Here is a 13,737-nt window from a genome sequence, read left to right on the forward strand (position 1 = left end):
TCTGGATCCCTGGAAGTGTCCAAGGCCAGGTTGGACAGGGCTTGGAGCAACCTGGGACAGTGGAAGGTGTCCCAGCCCATGGCAGGGGGTGGGACTGGATGGGCTTTAGGGCCCTTCCCAACCCAAAGTATTCTATCAAACTAAATTTGTGGTGAAGATAACCAGGACAGACCTTCCACATGTAACACTGTGGGGTTCTGTTGGGGTTTTGTTGGCCAGCATGGAGGTGTCACTGGAATGGCACATAATGATGGAAAACTGCTCATGAGATTTTAAAACCAGGTTAAAAATGGGCCCTGTGTGCAGTGCATTAACTCCCCGAGGTGACCTCCTGCTTTCCTGAGCAGAAAACATCTGCTGCAGGGTTTTTAGAAGCACTCCTCTTATTTACATCTGAAAAACAGGAGGTCTGACTAAAAGAGTGCCTGAGCCAGAGTATTAATCCTGAGCTCTCATCCTGGGGGATTCTGTGCTGGGTGTTACTGGAATGTTCTGCTCTAAAAGCAGTGGCACAAACAGTGTTGTGGGGGTTTTAATGCTGTCCTGTCCCTCTGCACCCCTGGGTGTTGCTGTACCCTGGGCTTTACCCTGGGCAGAGGGAGATTAACCCACAAGGAGGGTCTGGGGGGGCCACACCAGGCTGGGGACCCCCGGGACCTGCCGTGCTGGGGTGGGCACAGGGAGACTCCTTGGCAGGAGATGATTTCCATATCGTGTGCCCAACTCTAGGGACCAGGGCTGGAATGAAAATCAGATTTTAGGAAGCGTTTTAAGAAGAGCCAGAGAAATTTTTCAAAGCCTGGCATAATTTATTAATAAATAGAAGTTCTGTCATATTGTATAATTAATGTAATAATCAGTTGTAACTCGTAGTAACTCTGGCACTGACACTGTTCCCGGTGGGATGTTGGTCAGTCGGTTCCGAAGCAGGAGGGGGTTTTGGCAGGGGGAGGTTCTTGTGGGGCAGAGGGTTTGTCCCCCCCAGGAGATGCCCCACAGCCCCCTGGATGCCAGGGTGCCCAGGCACAGGGGCTCTGATCCCAGCACAGCCGCTATCAATATTTCAGGGCAGCTGGGCAGCTTTGCTTTCAGGAAACCAATCGTTCTGCAATTTTTATAAGGTGAGCCGGGGTGTCCTTACCTGCCGGGAGATACAATCACCTGCAGACACTATCCGATGGCGTTACCTGCCTAAGTGACACATTAGGGAACAGCCACCCGCACAATAGCCCGTGATACGCCCAACAATGGCCCATTGAGACAGGGACAAATTGCCAACAGCTGCTTTAGTTTAATTGACCTTTAAGGTGACTGATACCTTTTAAAGTCTTGGGGAACAACAGGGTGTTTCTGTGGTTAAGGGAATGATAAACACGTGATGCTGAGGAAGCACAATGTGCCTTTTATACAGCTCTTTAAGAGCTTCATCTCACTTTTGATAACCAACTTCCACATGGAGGGACCTGAAGAATCTTCAACTTGTGTACCCATGAAATAAGTATGTATTGCATCTCTGCTCAGGGTTGCCTTAAAGGCTTCTGGAATTGCTGGAAACCTTTTCCTTTTTGGGAAAGGCTATGAAAGTGTAAGGACAAATGAGGAAACACATTGGAATAGGCACAGAACTGGAAAGTTTTAACAGCTCAAAGTTTGAGTCATTTTACTGGAGTTTTGCAAAACTTCCAGCGAGTGTTTTGGTGCCACCTCTGCTAAACAGTTCAGATAACACCAGCTCCTGTCGGAAGCCACAGGCCTCCAGAGCTCCCTTTTCCCTGATTCCATGAATCCTTCCACCCAGCCCCCATCCCCAGGAGACCCGTGCAGGGCACAGGTGAGTGATTGCTCTGCTTGGGGATGATTACAAAGCTTTTGAGTGCAATGGCTTTAAAATCCTGCCTGTCTTAGAGGGGTTTTTCCTCTTTGCCGGCTCTCTCCCAAAGTGGCTGCTGTGATTAGAGCTGTAATCTCTGTATCAGCTTTTACATTTCAGACCAGGGAGGGGAATTAATGCAACTCCAGTGTCTGCCTTTTCATACATTTTCCCAAACACCGTTTGCTCAGGAACAGCCCTAACTTCGTTCTCATCCTGAGGGTGACCAAGTCCCCAGATTTCTACCAATCCCTTGGAGAATGGAAGTTCCTGCTGGACGTGGCGACCGAGGAGGAGGAGCAGGAGGGCTGGAGCGGCCGGCCCAGCGCTGGGGATGAAGACAGGGATGCTCCAAGGCCGCGGCCGGCAGGGACGGCGCTGCAATTTGCTGGGGTGAGCCCACGTGGCCGCGGGTCTGCCGTCAAGGGGACACGTGTGACTTCACCCCCGATGTTTACGGAGCAGGACGGGTGTTCCGCTGCCCTCCACCCGAAGCTCTGGTGTGTCCAAGCCCAGCCGGGGTGTTGTTTTTAAGGAGCGTCCTCCTCCCCGGCTGCGGAGCCGCTGGCACGCGGGAGCTGCTGCAGATGTTTCCATGAGAAGGTCGCAGCTCTTCTTTCTGGTTAAGCCCCGCAGACACGTCTCTAATTACAGCTTTGTGGCCGGCGTGAGGTTATAGGGGGAGGAAAGTGCGCGTTGGAATCAGTTTAAATGATTTGAGGGCAGCGACTCGGCGCCTTCGCACCGAGCGGGAGGCGAAATGCTGGCGGCACGCACGGGGACCGTGGGGGGGAAGAGCGCCGAGGAGTCCCTGAAGCTGAGGAAGCAGTCGGTGCTCTCCGTGGGCAGCAGGGACAGAACCCTGAAGAGCTCCTCGGAGAGCGGGAAGGAGGGCCGGGCTCGGCCCGCGCAGCCCCAGCAGCGAGCCCGGCGCCTGGCGCTGCTGCGGGAGCTGGAGATGAACTGGTACCTGCGGGTGTGCGAGCTGTCCCACGAGTACACCATCGCCTACACCACCGGCATGCCACACAGGTAGGTACCCACGGCTCTGCCACGGGCACTCCGGGAATGGGGCTGTGGGGATGTTCATAATAATAATAACTATAACAACGATGATGACAACAGTAACCATAATAATAATAATAGTAGAAAGATCTTTGGCTTTACAGGTCTGATTTCTCTGATTATTCATGGGTTTTTCCCTGCACCTCGATGGGTGTGTGTTACAGAGCTGAGAATCCTGTAAACTTGTTTCTTGGTTTCCGTAACTTCTTCGGCACGAGCTGCCTGTGGTCGTTCGGCCTCGTTTCTCACGAGCTGTTTTGTCCAGGTGGTTGTAGTTCTGCTGGAATAGAGTTGAAAAGTTGCTGCTGTTGTTCAGGGACCGTGTGGGTGACAGGAGGGTCCTGCTTTCCTCTGTCTCTGCCCGGCAGCGGCGGTGGCTCAGCCTGGGAACGAGCCGCCCAGGAGGGGGAACCTGCAGCTGCCGGATCTCTCATCCCATCAGTCTTAAATGTCGCAGCCTCCAGAATCTGATCTTGCTCCTTTAAAAAAATATAAGGGGATCTTGGTATTAGTGGACATTAGACGTGAGACTCCCTAATCTCCTGTGCAGGGTCAGCCCCTCCGTGAAACCGGAGCCCAGGCAGAAGTGCCCGGGGGTGCTGCTGCCCCAGCCCGAGGAGCAGCATCGCGGGAGCGGCGGCCGCGCTCCCCCGGGGCAGTTTGGGGGACTGACAGAGGGAGGATGGGGGTTTCAGTCACCCCAAGGGACAGGGCTACTGCCGAGGGGGGGTTCAGCCTTTTGCCCAGCTCGACACAAATACATCGTTAGCAGCCTGATTTCGACTGAGAACCGGTTGAGATCTTGCCTAATCCCAGGCAGGATGGGGATGCCTGAAGTGCCTGGCACAAACCGAGCTCTTACAGATGTGCTTGGATTAGAAATTATTTAGAATGTCATTAGGAAAAAAATTAGGAATGGGACAACTGAAAGGAAAACGAAGTAAAACTCAGCTGGAGCAGGTCGTGAAGTGCAGAAATGTCCACAAGCACCTGGAGAGAACACGAGGGGTCTGTGGGCTGGGAGGGAGTGCCCATCTGCCCCATCAGCCCGTGGTCAGGCACCCAGGGGTTTGAACAGCACCAGAAAAGCAAACTGCTGGTGAATAACTTCTGGGAGAACTAAGTTTCTAAAGATGCTGCTGATCCCCGCAAACCCTGAAACTCCAAACCAGCAAAACTCCTATGTCCAAAAAAATTCAGAGGAGCTTGCAGGAGTATTCCTTTGCCTTGGTTCACCTTGCATTATGGATGAGCAAAATGAGGGCTGGCAGGAGGTAGGAGCAAAGTGAGGGCTGGCAGGAGGTAGAAGCAAAGGCAGCTGCAGCAGAGATCACAGGTACAGCCTTCAGGAGGGAAACACGGTCCCGGTGAGGCAGGAACGGCCTCGGGACACGCTGCCCTCCCTGCAGCATCCTTGGGTTGCAAAGGGCAGGGCTTGAAAGCCCTCCCTGCACCCCACCTTTGGGTCAGCACCATGAGAACAGGACCTTCATCTTCAGGAGTGTCAGGGGCCCCTGGGGCAGCAGGGCAGGAGCCTCCTGGGGACACCCAGGTCCATCAGTGCCCTGATCTGACAGCTGCAGAGGAAGAGTAGCAGGGTAATCCCAGTGTCCCCACCAAACTCCCCTCTGTGACATTGAATTATAAGCTTTTAAAGTATATTCTGGGGTTGGGATCAGTCTTTCTTTATCTGCTTTGAAAGATTTAAGGATTAGTTGAGTTCATGATACATCCATCACTTGATTATTTAACTTATTTTTCCACTGTATTTGGGGATGAAATGCCAGCCCGAAAATGGGTTGAGTTTTTAAAATAGAAGAGCTCAGAGATCTCCCTCAGGGGTGTGTATCAGACTTTGGCAGGATTGTTTGCTGTGGCCAGAAAAGGTCAGTGGGGTCCTTCTGGGTGTTACCTTGTCCAGCAGGGATGAACACCTTGGAAACCATGCCTGGAAGTGTCCAAGGCCAGGTTGGATGGGGCTTGGAGCAACCTGGGCTAGTGGGTGCCATTCCTGCCCATGGCTGGGGAGTTTGGAATAAGATGGTCTTTGAAGTTCCTTCCAACCCAAACCATTCAATGATTCTATCAACCAGAAAATTGTTTTTGCTATTTATCAGTGGCGAAGTAATTGATAAAATTATAATTTTATTTGTTTCAATTATCAGAGCCCTGGGAGGCTACAGAGGTTCCCAGACCAGGTAACTCCAGCAGTGAGCTATGAGAAAACAAAATGTTCTAATGACTGGCAGAAGAGATGCCTTCAGTGTTCATCTGGCCAGCCCGGGGCCTGAAATACACCCTGTGAGAGTATTTGGTTTATGTTTATTGGCCTTGGATTGAATCCCAAGCAAATATTTCTCATTATCTAAATATAAGACCTGGGAAACGGGGTCAGTGCTGTATTCCCACTGGCAGCCCTTATCCCTTGGAGTACTGGGCCGTGAGAGGTCTCGGCAGATGAGAAAGATTGCTGATCTTGGCCATAATCCAGGCCGGGCATCAACGAAAACGGGCCAGTTGCAATAACATAAACAATGTCTGGGAAGCAAAGAGGCCGCCCCGAGCCGTGAGCCCACTGGGCAGCACAGCCGGGGCAGCACAGCCCGGGCAGCACAGCCGGGGCAGCACAGCCCTGCTGCGGCGGGTGGCTCTGGAGGGGCTGTGGGTGGCTCTTGGTGGGCTGTGGGAGGCTCTCACTGGGGCTGTAGGCCCCGCTCTCAGTGGGGCTGTGGGTGACTCTCAGTAGGGCTGTGGGTGGCTGTCGCTGGGCTGTGGGTGGCTGTCGCTGGGCTGTGGGTGGCTGTCGCTGGGCTGTGGGTGGCTCTCGGTGGGCTGTGGGTGGCTCTCGGTGGGCTGTGGGTGGCTCTCAGTGGGGCTGTAGGCCCCGCTCTCAGTGGGGCTGTGGGTGGCTGTCGCTGGGCTGTGGGTGGCTCCCACTGGGGCTGTGGGTGGCTCTCGGTGGGCTGTGGGCCAGCACCATGCACCTGTACAAGCCGGCCTGCACCAACATCCCCCCGCACCGACCAGGCCCGGCCAAGGCCGCCGAGGCCGCGCCCAGGGTCCGGCAGGCGAGCGGGGCCCTGTGCCCACCTGGCCCGGCCGTGGGCTGGCCCCGGCCCCGCAGCCCCACCAGCGAGAGGAAGCAGCTGGAGAGGTTCCTGCACCTCCATGGACTGTCCCTGCAGGACACCACGCGGGCCCAGACCGGCATGAAGTACAGGTACAGGTACTGCTGTGTGGGGATGGCTCTGGGCCTGGCGGCTGGGGCTGGGGAACAGGCAAGAGGGCTCGGTCTTAAACTGTGCCAAGGGAGGTTTAGGTTGGATATTAGGAAGAAATTCTTCACAGAGAGGGTGCTCAGCCATTGGAATGGGCTGCCCAGGGAAGTGGTGGATTCTCCATCCCTGGAGGTGTTTAAGGTGAGACTGGATGTGGCATCAGTGCCATGGTCTGGTATCCACGGTGGTAGTAGATCAAGGGTTGGACTTGATGATCTTGGAAGTCCCTTCCAACCCAGCTGATTCTATGATTCTATGAACGGGGCTGAGGGAGCTGAGGCTGCCCCGGGCGGGCTGGCACCGCTGGGCCCCATCTCTGCCTCAGGAACTTCGCTTCTCTGGGTTCTCTGAGCCCCACAAGAACTGGGATGATGGGGAGCAAAGCTAAATGTGTGTGACCTGTTCTCTTAAAGCTCTGAATCTGATCTTTTTCTTCTAAAGTTAACCACAGAATCCCAGACTGGTTTGGGTTGGAAGGGGCCTTAAAGTCCATCTTGTTCCAACCTGCTGCCATGGGCAGGGACACCTTCCACTAGCCCAGGCTGCTCCAAGCCCTGTCCAACCTGGCCTTGGACACTCCCAGGATGGGGACAATCGAACTGAGTTTTCATGCTTGGGGTCTGAACCCTGAGACCCTCTGCCCTCCTTATGGAGCAAACAGACTGGAAGCCCAAGAACTGGTGTCTAGCTGGTCTAGTGTCTAACATGTGGCTTCTGTGTTAGAAGGAGTGTCCAAGGGAGAAGGTCTTATCCATGCAGGGAGCTGGAACAACCTGGGGAAAGAGGGTGTAGGCTGGGGATGGTGGATGAAGAAGACATGGGTATGCTCAGTCCATCAGTTGTCATTGTGTTTTGTTTCTAAAGAGGTTCATTTTAAGAGGATGATGTTCCATATGGAAAGTCTACATGTTCTCTGTGCTTCTAATAAAAGCAAATTTTCTTTGAAATATTTGCTTTCCCAAGAGGTTGATCTCTGCCCGTGGCCTGTTTGAGCCTAAAACCAAAATAAGACAGTATGGCCGCTGTTTTTATGGATCCAGCAGAGTTGTGTCCCAGCTTTAGCTGCAGGCTGGGGAAATTTGGTGTTGTTTGGAGACATTGCTGAGGGGACACGGGGGCTGTGAAAGAGCAGATTTGGAGCTGCAATCAGGAGAAATGGCAAAGGGCTCTGTACCACTGCTCTGCTGTGGAGCAAGTTGGGGTGACATGGCCTGGAAGGCTGAGAGAGAGAACTGAGGCCCCAGTGCCTGGGTGGTGAAAAGGGAGAAGGACCACAGGCAGTGGATTGGCATCCCAGGGATGCTGTGCTCAGAGCAGAGCTGTGACTGGAGCAATCCTGGGTCAGCAGGAGCAGTGTGTCCCTGAGCCAGATACTCTGATCAACTGGGATTTTCGGGCCTGAAAAGTTCCCTCCCTTTAATGAGAAATTCTTTTGCTCCTTCTGGTGATGCTGATGCCACGTGGCAGCTGTGTTTTTTAAATGATTGGTGTCAGTGCACACACAAAACCCACCATTTTTCTGGTTTCCCTCTAATTCTGCACTTTCTGTGGTGTTTTCCCATTGTTGCCCAGCACAGTTTAACCCTCACTGTGCCCTCGCTCAGGAGCACAGGTGATGCTGTAGGCACACAGTGCTCCCATGAAGTGGTTGGGATCTGAAATGTCCTCCACGGGAGATTATCCTGCCAAAGCCCTGGTGTATGGACACCTCCTGACATGGGACTGGGCTGCTGCTGAGTCCAAAAGGCATCACTCAAAACCTGACAGTGATGTTGCACCAAAAACGTGCCCAGCCTGGGGCAGAAACCCCACAAAGAGGTTGGGTAGAAAATTTCTGTAGGGTTGGATGCAAAACCTGCTGGAGATGGAGTCTTAAGCCGTAGGCAAATGTAATTAATGAGAGATTCTGGGACTGCTGAGCTGCAGAGGTGACTGGGTTGGCTTTGGGGGCTGCGGGCTGTGGCTGCAGGCTTGGCTGGAGCAGGGCTCTGTTCACACCCCTTCATCCACCTCTGCTTCCTCCCTTAATAAATGGAGTATTCCTCGTTCTCCAGAGCCATTAGTCATGGGGAAATAAGGCATGTGCCTAATTTCTGCTGGAGCTGATGGATTGGAGCATATGCTTCATTTGAAGTGTGTACATTTTTCAAAGCTGACAGAAGGAGCTGTAACATATTGAGCTTCCCGTGGATCCAGGGGATGTATCCTGGGGAGAGGGGGCTCTGAGGAGGGCTCTGCTCCAGGCAGGAGGGATGTTCCAGCAGCCACCACGTGCTGCTTCCATAGGTTATTTGCTCTTCCAGAAGTACAGGGGCCCTTCTAGTCTGATTGCGAGCTTGAAGATTTTCTTTTCTCTTTCTTGTTTTGCCTTCCAGACGTTTCCTCAGCTCTCCTTAGGTCCAGCCTAAAGACAGCACAATAAATCCCTTTTTGTATTAAGATCTACTTAATTATGTGTGGAAATGAATGAATTGTGAACAAGAAACACTTGCTAAACACTTACAAGCTGGTTCATTTATAGGATGATCAGTTCCTTTTCCTTTCTTTGCCTTGACCAACACAGTTTAGCGCAGCCTATTACAGAGGAACCCAAAGTGCAGCAGTGGAAGAGCTTGGCTTGTTTCTGATGACAAAGCATTTCTCTGAGATGAAACACCATTTACAAAGCAGATTTGGTGTCCTATTGTCCATGGGGGGTTCATTGCACGGCATCCTTCCACGCACACTTCACTGGGGCTTGAGCTCTGTCCTCACACTGGGAAGCCGTGGCTGTAAAACCTCTCAATATTCTGCTCCTTCATGGTTAAACAGTGTCTGTGAGCTGGGGCAGCTGCACTTGGAGAGCCTGGAGGTGAAATGTTATATGTATATATATATGTCTGCAGAAGCATCCAGGCAGCTTTTGCAAAACAGGCTGTTGGCAAATGTTAGGGGTGGAAAGTATTTATGGAGGTCAGGGAGTCCCGAGGCACTGCTGGATTAACCCACAGTGCCGCCTCCCAGCTGGGCTGGAGTTTGCTGTTTGTATTTCATGTGGTTTAGATTTCACTGAGGTTCTGCTCCAGTGGGGTGAGCTCTTCCCACAGCACACAAGGCCCTGGCAAACCCACTTCACTTGGCACACCCCCCTGGGGTGTCCTGCAGGGACCCCCCGGAGTTCCTGCATCCCGAGAGAGCCCTGGGATGCTCTGGCCTGTGTCTGTTGCTAGGGTTGGTTAAGCTAATTAAAACTTGGGAATTTAGGATTGTGATGCTGAAGCTTTTTTGTGACTGGCCAGCAGGTAGCCCCTTGCAGGATGTTCCCTTCTCCCTTTTTTCTCTTTTTTTCCTTGTTCCCTTTTCCACTTTCCTGGCTGGAATGGGAAATGTGAGGAGCTGACAGGCAAGCCCTGCAGCCAGTCCTGGCCACCCCTTTTCAAAGGGACACAGCAAACTGGGCTGTGGAAAGCAGAGGGGTGCAAGGGATGGGATTGTCCCTGCCCTGGGTGATTAAACAGGGGTTTAGCTTAGGGAAAAGATGATTGACAGGGATTACAGACGTGTTTAAATCAGGAACAGCCTGTGGCAAGTCACTCACTGTCCCCTGTAACACAGGAACCAGGGCGGGGGGAGCAAATAAAACTTGTGGACAACATGTTTAAACACAGAAAACCCTTTCCCAGCATCTCGTAATGAAATTGGGGAATTCCCTGTCATGGGATGCTGGAAGTACCAGCATGCTGAAGATGTTATCAGGTATCAGCTAAGGCCAGCCAAGGTATTAAATACCAAGGCAGGGTTTAACCTGGAGCAGGCAGAGTGCATTTATCAGCCCTTATCCCTTTCTCTACTGTCATGTTTATACCCCCACAGAGCTACCCCAGAAGAGAGGAATTTGGGAGCGATCCCTATGCCATAGCTGCTTTTCCAGGCTCCCTTAGTGAGGCTCATGTTATGCACTGAAGCTTTAAAATATCTAATCTTTAGATGGCAAAATATATGAGAGCTCTTGATGGGGTCCTGTAATCCTGCACTGTAATCCCATCCTCATCTGCTCCATCCGGAGCCCCACTGCATTATATTATTATATAGCTTATAGCCTTAATGTTGTCCCTATTTCCTGTCCAGGTTGATCCACAGAGCCACATCCAGCTGTGTCCTTTTTTTAACAGTCAGTGTCACGTGGCAGAAGTGGTTTTTTAGTCTCTTTTACTCTGTTCAAACTCCCCAGCTGCTCCCTGGTGCCGTGGTGAGGGCACACACTCCCATGGCTGCCCTTCTGCCAAACGACTTCAGTTCCTTGGGGTTTGTGTTGTTTTTGTAGGGTCCTCACCCAAACCATGCACTGATGGGAAGGATGGGATGGAAATGGGACTGTGTGGGCTGGGATGGGAACAGGGTATCCCTTGGTGTGGGTGGTGTTGGTAGAGTGGGGTCTGCTCCTTGCAGGGAGAAATCCCATTTTATTCCGCCAAGGACTGGAGCCTGTGGCTGTGCGAGGTGTCAGCCCCACTGCCCCGGCCGGGTTTCAGCAGGAGGAGCTCCTGCTGCACACACGGCGCTGGCTCCTGATCCTGCTGCTTCCAGTGGGATCCTCCCACTGCCTAAAGGGGCTCCAAGAGCTGGAGAGGGACTTTGGACAAGGGCCTGGAGTGACAGGACAAGGGGAATGGCTTCCCACTGCCAGAGGGCAGGGTGAGATGAGATATTGGGAAGGAATTCCTGGCTGTGAGGGTGGTAAGGCCCTGGCACATGTTACCTGGTGTAGTGGAAAGTGTCCCTGCCCATGGCAGGGGATGGCACTGGATGAGCTTTAAGGTCTCTTCCAATGCAAACCATTCCATAATGAGTCCATAAAGTCCTCACAAAGCCGTGTACCAGCTCAGACTCAGTCTGCTGGTTCTTCCAGGGCTATTCCCACCTTTCTGGCAGAAGCTCTCATGCTGTAGGTCTTGGCTTGTGGGGAAGACAAAGCAGACTTTGCCCTCCCAGTTGCCCAGCACAGCAGTGAATCCCAGTCAAGGCTCGGTTGCTCCAGCCACTGCCCAGCAGGAATTTGCAGGTTTGCTGCTTTTCCCCCCACACCTTCTGCTCCTGTCGAGCTGTGGCTGCAGAGCCTGCACTGCCAGGTGCTGATCCAGCCCCATTCCGTGGGCAGGTGCTCTTGCTGAGCCTCCACTCCCTGCAGCCACGTCAGTGGTGCAGAGCGGATCCAGCGGCTCTCCAGGGGGCTGACTTGAAAGTCTGGGATATTTCTGGGTGTATTTATAGGCAGGTTTGAAGTCTGCAGTCTGTGCTCTGAGATGAAACTCAGTCCACGTGGTCTCGGTTACGAGAGGTTTTATCTGGGAGTCTTTGGGCTGACTTTGGGATCTGCTGTGATGGGAACATCACCCTGCACTGCACCGACACCAGCTGCTGAGGGTGGGTCCAAGGGGGGCTGAATTCAGGAAAATACCAGTAAAACCTCCTCTAGTGGCTTCCAGGTTTGTTTCAAGGCTCCATCCTTTAGGAGATGAGGATGAATGCAGGCTCTGCAGAGGTCAGCTTTGATGCCAGGCTGAGAGTGGGTCTCTATCACCAGCCCTGGTGTGTGCTCTGGCAGGTGAGCATGGTCCAGGTGGAGTAAAAATGAATTTTGATCTTCAATACAAATCCAATGTTGATACAATGGCAACTGCTCTGTTTTGCTAAATTCCATCATCTTTCTCCCTCCCTCCAGCCCTGTGCCCATCCCTCCTGCTGCAGCTCTCCCAGGATGAACAGAAAATTCCCCTTTCCTTCCCCAGCAGCACAGGACTGTGGCCCAGTCCATGCTTGGAGAATTCCCTGATTGTCTCTCCTGGTTATTAATCCTCGTTTGCACACTGGTGATTATTAACAATGAGTTTTCATTGCATTCAGAATTTGCAGGGCTTGGGGTAATGTAAAGAGGGAAATTTCCCTGGAAATGCAATTTTTTTTGTCCAGTCCAAATTTTTGTCCAAATTCCAAAGGTGAAAAGTTTAGTATAAAAGAACCTTTCTGAGACCTGGGGGCAGGAAGATGGACCTCAGGAAGAATTTGGCAGGATCAGAGCAAGTGTCTGAGAGGAGAAGCTTCAACATGATTCCAGGGAAGCTGAATTTTGTGGGAGAGCTGTTGGGCACAGGGACTCCTCTCATGGAACTGCAGTTCTCTTCCTCAGAGTGACTCCAGCATCAGGAAATAGCTGCCAGCTCGGGGCAGTGGGTGGACATTTGGGTTCTGGTGGATGCCAGCCCTAAGGAGGGGGTGGCACTGCAGGGCTGCCCCACAGAGCTGTGCTTCTCATATACATTGTAGTGCTGTGTGCTAGGAAATACTAGAGTTGACCAGAGCATTTCTGGGTGTTTCTTCCAGCCCTCTCCTCTGGGCACTCTGTCCAGCGTGTGCTCCGGGATTTCCAGCGTCACCCTGCACTCTCAGGGGGGCTGGAGCTCAGTGGGGCTGTTCCTTACACCCCTCTTGGAGACAGAAGTGGCTTTTGTCGCACTCTAAGCAAGTTAAAATGCTCCACTGAAATGTGTTTTTATTGCTCTGTGGTTTTCCCTGGGCTGAGGTGAGCCCCTCTTATTCCTGCATCTCCCAGGGTGTGCAGGGGGATGTGGGCAGCCAGGCTGCCCCTGCTCCACTGAGTGCTGCTGAGGAGGGGGGAGCCTGCATGAAAGGCAGCTTTTCCATGGATAAACCGCCTGTGCAGACCTGCCTCTGCCTGATAAGCTTTTTCTTCCTTGTTTGCAGTGTGTTTTCATAGTTGCTTGGCTCTATCCCTGCACCAGAAAGACTCCAGAAGCCAGCAGTGTTCCCATAATTCCAGTAGCACGGTTGCTATTTTTCCCGGGGTGTTTGTGAAGTACATAGGGGTCCTTGGAGAGTCCAAAGGGGCAGGATGAGGCTGTTGTGGGGAGCTGCTCCCTGTGGCTCAGGGAGGCCCCAGCAGGGTGAGGGTTCCTCCCACCCCTCAGTTGACTTCCCCCCACTGGGAGGTTGAAAGGCACGTTTTTCACTGCAGAAAAAGACACAATCTGTAGATTGCAGGAGTAATTATTCATTTCCCCTGAGGGCCTAATGAGCGGTTATGCATTTGGCAGTAAGTAATGATCCTCTTGCAAATCTTTTTGTTAATTAAATGGGCCCCATTCCAGTATGAAAGTGGTTGTTCCATCCCTTTGGGATGTGCTTGGAGATCAGGGGCTACTTGCCCAGCCAGCACCGACCCCAGGAAGTACAGAGAATCCTTGGCTTGGAAGTGCTTGGCAGTGCCTGGAGGTCACCTGAAGACTGGGCAGTGCCTTGCACTTAATTTACTAAAAGGACATTGCCCCTGGGAGTGTCCAAGGCCAGATTGGATGGAGCTTGGAGCAACCTGGGCTAGTGGGAGGTGTCCCTGCCCGTGGCAGGGGGTGGCACTGGATGGGCTTTAAGGTCCCTTCCAACCCAAACCATTCCATGACACTGTGCTGCTCTGAGGTACATCATGCTCTTACCTTGGGTGCCAAAAACCCCAAAGTTAAAAGCCTTTGC

At 52.6% G+C, this 13,737-nt stretch overlaps 1 protein-coding gene across 2 annotated transcripts in view; it reads left to right on the forward strand.

Moving 5' to 3' along the window:
- Positions 1–2,427: 2,427 nt before the first annotated feature.
- Positions 2,428–13,737, forward strand: part of KCNAB1 (potassium voltage-gated channel subfamily A regulatory beta subunit 1) — a 62,064-nt gene continuing 50,754 nt past the window's right edge. The window contains exon 1 of one of the 2 annotated variants that reach the window (XM_064665702.1): positions 2,428–2,902. In XM_064665702.1, the coding sequence (XP_064521772.1) occupies positions 2,631–2,902 (272 nt within the window). In that variant the 5' untranslated portion in view covers positions 2,428–2,630. Of the gene's footprint in view, positions 2,903–5,898; positions 6,156–13,737 lie in introns of those variants that run through there. The other variant, XM_064665703.1, reaches the window with a different exon arrangement.

This window comes from Pseudopipra pipra, chromosome 10, assembly GCF_036250125.1.
Source record: "Pseudopipra pipra isolate bDixPip1 chromosome 10, bDixPip1.hap1, whole genome shotgun sequence".
NCBI classification, from domain to species: domain Eukaryota; kingdom Metazoa; phylum Chordata; class Aves; order Passeriformes; family Pipridae; genus Pseudopipra; species Pseudopipra pipra.